Source organism: Crocodylus siamensis, chromosome 6, assembly GCF_052110815.1.
Source record: "Crocodylus siamensis isolate JL-2025a chromosome 6, ASM5211081v1, whole genome shotgun sequence".
Classification (NCBI taxonomy): Eukaryota; Metazoa; Chordata; order Crocodylia; family Crocodylidae; genus Crocodylus; species Crocodylus siamensis.
Window position 1 is genome coordinate 73,744,296 of NC_143400.1, and position 8,347 is coordinate 73,752,642.

General features: G+C 39.4%; 1 protein-coding gene across 5 annotated transcripts in view; it reads left to right on the plus strand.

Annotated features, from left to right (window-relative positions):
- MME (membrane metalloendopeptidase) overlaps positions 1-2,787 on the plus strand; it is a 74,477-nt gene extending 71,690 nt beyond the window's left edge. For all 5 annotated transcript variants that reach the window (XM_090053013.1, XM_090053010.1, XM_090053015.1 and 2 more), the window contains exon 23: positions 1,401-2,787. In XM_090053013.1, the coding sequence (XP_089909139.1) occupies positions 1,401-1,500 (100 nt within the window). In that variant the 3' untranslated portion in view covers positions 1,501-2,787. The remainder of the gene's footprint in view (positions 1-1,400) is intronic.
- The last annotated feature ends 5,560 nt before the right edge of the window (positions 2,788-8,347 follow it).

Below are 8,347 nucleotides of genomic sequence, written 5' to 3' on the forward strand. Positions count from 1 at the left end.
TGTATGGCCTCAAATGTTTAGGTTTATTTTATTTTATTTATATCTACTGGAAAATATTTACTTCTCTGTCCATGCTGGGTAGGCACATTATTTATTTGTATTCTTGCTTACAGTACATGGTTTTAGATTATGGAACTGGTGCTCTGAATACTAGATAGACAACCATAAACAAACTTAAGCCACGGATTTGGAGGAGGAAAAAACAAGTAATTTTTCAGATAACTTGCAGTTGACTATTAATAGTCCACTAATATGTAAAAATATAACAGTGGATAAAAACCAAGCCCTGTTCATGGAACTCACCTCACCTGTACTAGAGACATGAGTAAAGGAACCAGGATTTGCCTTACATTGCCACTAACTCCAAAACCCAACAGATGAAGCAGGTTTATGTTATGCCCCAAATATTTTTATCTTTGTTTTTGGCAAAATCTGATTTCAAAATCCATTGCAGCTCTGAAAGTATTGAAGCTTTGTTGGATTATATAATAGAAGCCTTTTTTATTTCTTTTTATGATGTTCTGACTGCCTGTGAAAACTTGCCAAGTGATCTCTCTTTTGATTAGAGGCCTGGTCAAGTCATTTGTTACAAATGTAAATCAATGAACAACACATCAGCTCTTTTTCAGCTCCAAAGTTTCATGGAAAGTTTGATTCTGTTAAATGTAATCATTAATTAAAGAATCATTGCTGCTGATAATTCTTGATTTATGATCAGTTTGGTGCTGGTGTTTGATGAGGTTCTTTCAATGTAAAAGTCCCATGATATACTCCTGTTCCTTGATAACAGAAGTGTAATTCTTACAAGATGTTATGGGGGAATATGCTCACCATTACAAATCTGAAAATTGCTTTTGGCTGCAATTCCAAAATTTCCAAAATTCACTTTAAAATCTGCTGTTTATGTGACCATTACTGTTAATGTTCTAATCTGTGAAAAATGACAAAAAAAGTTCATGATGATTGTCAAACTGAATTTGTTTGACAATTTAAATAAATTTGAAAAGTTTTACAGTATTTCATTATTTATAGGTCATATCAATCTTTTCCATAGGGCTTGTAAAAGAAGTGGAGCTGTGAAAAAATTCTCAGTTAAAACTAATACAAGGTCATAATCCTGTTTCTAATGAAGTGAATGGTGGGTCGCTTTGTCACAGTTAACAGTGGAAGTATGATAGAGTATAGGGTTTTGTAGGCTTGCAATAGGAAATGTGCAAACTGCAAAAATAAAACTGTAGAGACCATTTTAGAGATGAGGGAATAACCTGAGAGAGCTTGAGAATATAGATGTTTTCCCAATATTTTCAGGTGCAAGAAGTGCTATACCTTGCGGGGGGGGGGGGTAAGTTGGTTGTTAGAGGGAATTAATTATGCTAACATGTATTTGTTTTGTTTTAAAGGGTGATAGGATCGTTGCAGAACTCCCTAGAGTTTTCTGAGGCCTTTTCATGCAGCAAGACAAACTTCATGGATCCTGTAAAAAAGTGCCGGGTTTGGTGATAGAACTATGTATCCCAAAGAGGAGCTTCTCAGATACAAAGAAATTGGGAATTAATTAAGGAATAAATGTTCTGCAAAAGTCACTGTAATTGTTAGAAATCAAGAATGCACATCTGCTAAACTGATACTTCAAAATAGTCGATTTTTCAACTTACAGACTATCTCCAAGGCAGCAAATATAATGTATATTAGCTGCTTTTCTTTTGACTGAACCTTGCAAAATGTAAATCACTTACCTGCATATGTAGTGCTTCACTCTTAGTTTATTCCCATTTCCCATTTGCTCTACAGATTTTTTTATTCTCAGAAGGGAACACTTAATCACCTACTTCTCTGCGAATGTATATGGCTGATCAGATGGAAGAAAGAAATATTAAGTAATACAATATTTTGGACACCAAAACATGACAATGAGACAACAGTTTACATCAAATGTATCAAACTTTGTACTTTTTTCTCTCATGATAACTGCTCTACCAAATATTTGCTCTCATTTTACTTGAGACCATTTCTATAACAAAAGTCCAAAGACCTGGTAGAATACACTGATGTCATTTCTTAGTAATTATTCCAGTGTTTAATTCACTATTTTCTTTTAGTAAACATTGCTTTGCAGCCAAATTAAGAAATGTAGATAATTTATTCATTTTTGAGCATATAATCAGTAATGTTGTGATCACAGTTTTCTAAGCATTTTCTTGTTTCTCCAAACTTGGTCTTTTTAAAGATTTGTAGTAATGTATAAAACATAGTTTTATATTTAATTCTGAGCTACACTTATGACTTGAAGTAACTGTTATATATTTTATCAGTGATTTCATAAATGGAAAATTTTAGTTAAACCTGGTATGATACTATAGGATGAAGTCCAAAGATCTCAAAAGGGATACACAGAACAGTGACTTTTGAGATCTATTTTTTGGGCCTGATCCTGAAAATGCTTTGTTACAGGAATTTATCAACTAGTCCCCTTGAAGTTAATGGGACTGCTCCCATAAATAGAGATATCCAAGCACTGGCAAGACTGGATCTATCCTCAGGATAAGCCAAAGGCTTTAAATCTTCTATAAAATATAGGAAATGCCCTTCTGCAGGTTGCCAAGGAACTTATTGCTTCTTATATAGAAGCAAAATGAGATTTCAAATATATATATATACTGGATACCTCAGATGACTGTAATGGGTATATTTAAAAACCTGTTAATTTTAGCTTTTTGATTTTGTCATCTGATAAAAACATTTTGATAATAAATTGAAAGTATGAGCCTAGTGCTCAATATTGTCTAAGAGTACTGTGGTGTTTGTGTTTATTGTAAGGCATGTGCAGTGAATAAAAATGTGTTGTCTGTACAGCATACGTATAGAAAGTCCAAAACCCCAAAGTGTCTGGAACAACCAACAAAAGGAAAACTCACATGGTTTAGTCCTAGTTTAAAAATAAATGCAAATGGATTATTTGGCACCTGAGGAAATTACCACAAAATTGACTGCATTTGTCAGCGTGTGTCAGTAGAGCATAGCAAAGAAAAGATGCTGAAGGTCAAGTTTCCAAATTCTCCTCTGCTGTACCCAGCCAGTTAGTCAGGCTTGATGCTGGAACAGCAGCAAAGCCACTGTGGAGGCAACTGCTGTGTTTCTCTTTCCAAGCAGCAGCAGCAACGTCCCTGCATTGTGTTGGGCCCACTGCCAACTCTGAATCACCAGACCAAGGACACAGAGACTTCATGAAGCTTGTTTCTGCAGTGCACACGGAGAATACAACCCTGAGCTGGACTTGCAAACTCAGTGTTCCCTAATCAGTCTTTGAACCACAGAATTTTTACCCCAGTGCCACTCCACCCAAGTCCTTCTGTGGTTACAGAAAGGGACCAGAAATACCCTGAAAGAGAGGTGATTACAGTAGGAGAAAATAAGCTGTAAGTGCATTTTAGGTATCTCTCTCTATTGGATTCCTCTCACTCCCCTCCATACATTTATCTTGAGTACTGACATGGCCCCCATCACCACAGTACCTGAGTGGCTCACAATCCTTAATCCTCCCAATACTGCTGTGAGATAGGGATGTGCTATTATCCCCATTTTACAGCTGGGAAACTGAGGCAAACAGATAAGTAACTTGACTGAGTCACAAAGGACATTTGTGATGGATTCAGGGAACTGAACCCAAGTACCCCAGAGTAGACGTAATCCCTACAGTTAAGCAATTGTCATAAGGTTGTTTTGAAGATGGATTGGCAGTGGCACAGCTGCAGCTAGGCTACCTGAAAACAGGTGATTGATTGCATGCGTTTGCTAGCCAACAGGCCAGTCTGAATGGGACATATATAGTTACTGGAGAAAACTTCCCTTTTTTTTTCTCCACAGTAGATTCAGTGCACATCCCCGATTCTCTACCCTCCACTCCACCAGTCTGTGAAAAGTGGCCCTTAGCTGCACACTTCCCAGTCTTAGCTCACTCAGTGGAGCTCAATGTGGTTAGGTTATTTCTTTCATGTTGGCAGTAAGAAAGCAAACTATTCTTATGTAAAGTGCCCAACAAAATGCTGGCCAGCAGTAGCAGCAGCAGGATCTGTTTGATGAGGCAGAACCTCTATACCTATGACAGCTGTATCCAGACAAGTTGCTGAGGCCAGTATTCTCTTTGTGATTCCCCTCCATGTGCCATGGTCTTTTTTTATTATCTTAGCTAGCTTTATTACAGCCCATTCATCTAAAACAATGGAGTAGGAGTAGAGGGGGGAAGGAGTTGCATAAAATGCCAATGAGATACAAAACATAAACAAGAAAATATGAAATGACTGAAGTTTCACTAGCCTGGCGTTGGTTATGTTGTAAGCAAGAGGTAGCAGGTTGTTCTGGCTTGGTCAAATAAAAACAGGACTGTGCACTTAGACGTATGATTCTGAACCATGGGAGCAGGGAGTACCATGATATCCTTGTAAGGGTACTGTGGGGTGCTACACAACAGTAGCACTGTTAGGCATGCAAATATGTACACATGATTCAGAAGATAAACCAAGAGATTTCAAATGGAAACCCATAGTTAAAAAAATTCTGACCCATCGTGTTTTTCTGAATTCTTTGCAACAGAAGAACTGCTGTATTATTTTCCCATGGTCAGAAAGTGAATGAAAACGAGGAGCTGGAATTTTCCAGATGGTACCCCGAGTCTAAAAATGTTGAGAACTACTGACTTACACCAAAGCTTACAGGAAACAACCATGTATTTAGAGCTGAACTGTGACACGGAGGAAATCCCTGCATCCGGCAAAAGGGCAACATTTTCCTAAGTTCCAAAGTAAGCGGAGCCTTAGAAGTCAGCAAATCTAGGAGTATCACTGAAGTCCAATTAAACATTTGGCATCAGGTTTAGGCTTCTAACTCACTTGCAAATGTGTTAGGCTTCTAACTTTTTAAAAATACTGCCCCCAAAAGTGTCCCCCAGCACTACCATTGGTCATGGGCTGCTGAAATAGCAGATCCAAACACATGGGAGCAAGCAAAGCTATACATTTTTTGCTGCCTTCTAGGAGCAGGTGAGGGAATGGTTGGAGCCTTGGCTTTGCTTTCTGCCTGGCAACAGCTGCTGAAGCAGCACAGTGTGGGTCATTACAAATGCTGAAATAAGTGCAGCAAGAAATTACTACACCCTAAGACCTAGAAAGATTTGTGACTCAGAGGGGTGTATTCAAGTCTTAGTGAGCTATTCCTGGGGTGATGCACATTATGTACCATTTTTTTGTTCAGGGTTGTGCCAAAAAGCACAATCTAATCCAATGCTATTACCTAAGAGTTAAGTCACTTTGGTATATCCACTAAATGCAGCAAAATGGGACTGGGCAGCATTACACTAAATGCTTTGAAACCTCTGCCTCACTCTTTTGTGGTTTACTTATGTGATTTAGGCTGGGGGTCTATCCTGCTTTCAAGTACATGCAGACAATTCAGTCGACTTCAGTGGCAGCTTCAGGGATAGAATTGGATTGGGCCCATTGTATTAACCTGAAGAAAATGTGAAATTTCCAGCAAACTATCTGCCTCTTGTTGTTGTGCAGCCTCCCTTCAGTGCCTCTTCTGCCCACTGTATCAATCTGTTATCTCAGGGGTCAGCAACCAACCAACATACCACCCATGGGCCAAATCCAGCTCACAAAGCCATTGGATTCAGCTGCAACATGGGGCTTTGATGGCATTCAGTGACAAGGAGCTTCAGCTGCAGTCATTTTCCTGGACCTGCTGGAGGGACAAGCACCCGCTGTGGAAGCTCTCCCCTTGCCATTATGGAGGAAAAGTGGAGGCAATGGCTAGGTCCTAGTACCTGCCCCCATTCTGCTGCACAGCCTAAAGAAGGTTCCAAGCCACTGCCCTGTGCTAGTCGCTGCCTGAGCTCCAGCGGGAGTTGGTAAACACTAAGGCCAATCTCACCCCCAAAACAATGCTACTGAGCGCTTATATGACATATGACACATTTCATTTACAGCAGTAAGTATTAATCTTCATGACTCACCTGGATTTACAACTCAGTGGGTGCTTCTACACATCCATTAATGTGCCATAATTACTGCACATCAAGTTTAGTACCTGCATTACCAGGTACTAAATCAACGGGCAGTAACTGGCACTACTGTGCAGTAGAACCAGCACATGCCTTTTAATGCTAATGCTCAGTAAATTAACACACTTACCCTGTGATGTGCTAATACACAGTAGCGTTAGTCTGTGCATTAAGCTTCTTGTGCAGACACACCCTGTTTAACAGATAAGGAAGCTGAGACTCTGAGGGTAAGGGTCTATTTTTCATCTTGCAGATTGCCTTATCATTTATACTTATGCAATCAGGATGTAGAGCACTGCTGAATCAGCATGCTCCACCCAAAACAGAAGAGCCACAACATGATCAGGCAACCAGGGAGTATGGCCACAGAGATAGGAGACAGGGAGATGCCGGGCATCATGACTATGGGAACGGAAAGCAAGTGCAAAGGGAGAAAAGAATCAGGTAGCAAGGAACCATTCACAGGGCCAAGAACCAGAAATTCATGTGAGGGAGGCAGGGAGAGCAAGGACCAAATGAAAGGAAAAGGATTCAAAGCAAGAGTAGAGAAAGTTATAAATCACCTCCTGAATACATCTCCTGCTAGGTAATTTCAGGAGTCACCACAGATATATTAGGACTCACCAATGGGATGGAAGTGACTCCATATGATTTTAACTGGGAGAAGAAGTCCAAAAAGATAACCTGTGTTGGGTGCCCAAATCAGTTACAGGCCATATAAGAGAAGCCTGTCATGCATCTCAGATAGACACACCTTCCACTTGAATGCACAGTTGGGTACCAAAGGGGTAATTCTGGGAGCCGAAGGAGCTTGAAAATTCTGGCCTTATGTTTTAGAGCAGACCTAGTGCTAATGGGCATACTATCTTCATGCTCACACATTTTTATTGGCAGGTATAAGACAAGACAATAAACTGAAGAATAAATGTGTTGCCTCAGCTCCAGGCCCACATCTCAGCCATGAGTGGCTACGATTATCTCACACAAGCAAAGGCAAAATCTTGGCCTTTATAAAAGAAACATAACACTTATCATTCCAAGGTGAGATACTTGACATTTAACAAGCACTGACAATCAGAACACATCTTTCATCACAGCTTGCAAACTAATTAACCACGCTGAAATCTTTCCTTCTCTGAACATTACTGTCAGAGAAACATTTATAGATAGGCCCTGTAAAACATATCAAATAAAATGTTTGTACCAAAGGCCTTAAAATAACAATAAGGGTCTGTGGAGATGTCACTCTTACTGCAACATGTATATATTTTATTTTGTCATACATTTAAATGCTCTGAAAGGTTTCACAGCAGTTCAAGGCATGTATAAATATGCTGATTCTCTTCAGCATTTCCATGAACTCAGCATGCAGCACCTAACTGTACAGAAAACTGCCAGATTTACTGCCTGAAGTTACAACCATGGTGAATAAACAGGGCTCTAATAATGGAAACAATGTGCTGCTAAGAGTCTGTTTTTCCATGTATTTTATATGCTCATTTCCTAATGCTGCCAAAGATTTTTTTTCCCCTGATGACAATTAGAATCAAATTAGCAGATATGGGATAAAATTAGCAGATATTGGTAATAATACCCAAGAGACAACAAGCTAATATCCCATAATGTGCATTTCTGTCCCTTGATACTTACAGTGAAAAAGAGAAACTCAGACTGATAATACCAGAGCTATTTCACACAAGCAAAGCGAAATCTCCTCACCTCAGAGCCCTTTTGGAACAGCTTCTGATTTGTGAATGGCAGTGAAATATTCCACTCTCACAGGAGCTCTTCACATTTCCTTCCCTTAAAGGTTTCATCCTTGGCTTATCGTTTATACGTGCATTCATTTACTTTGGTCACCTCTTTTCCGAATTCAATTACAGTTATATCACCTCTCTGCAAACAGCCACCCAAAATGTATTTCTGTTCTTCACACCTCTGCTTCATTTGCCATCTACTTCAGCTTCTGGATATCTGAAAATTTCTTTCCAATCAATTTATCCAGTATTTGACACCTTGGTATAAAAAAGCAGCATCGACCTGTTGCATATTCTGGCCTCATTCACTGTACAACTTAACCACTTTCTGTTGCCTGAGAAATCTGGTTTCATTACATATCACTTCCTAAATCTTAAATGTATAGTCAAAAGTATTTCCAGGCATAATGCTTTAAATAAGCCAAGGCCAATCGGGGAGATACTGGAGCACTGCCCAGAAATCCAAGGTAAATTTTACACTATTTTTTGTACAAGTATTTTGTATCTCTGCAAAGCCCAGAGACCTTGGGAGCAG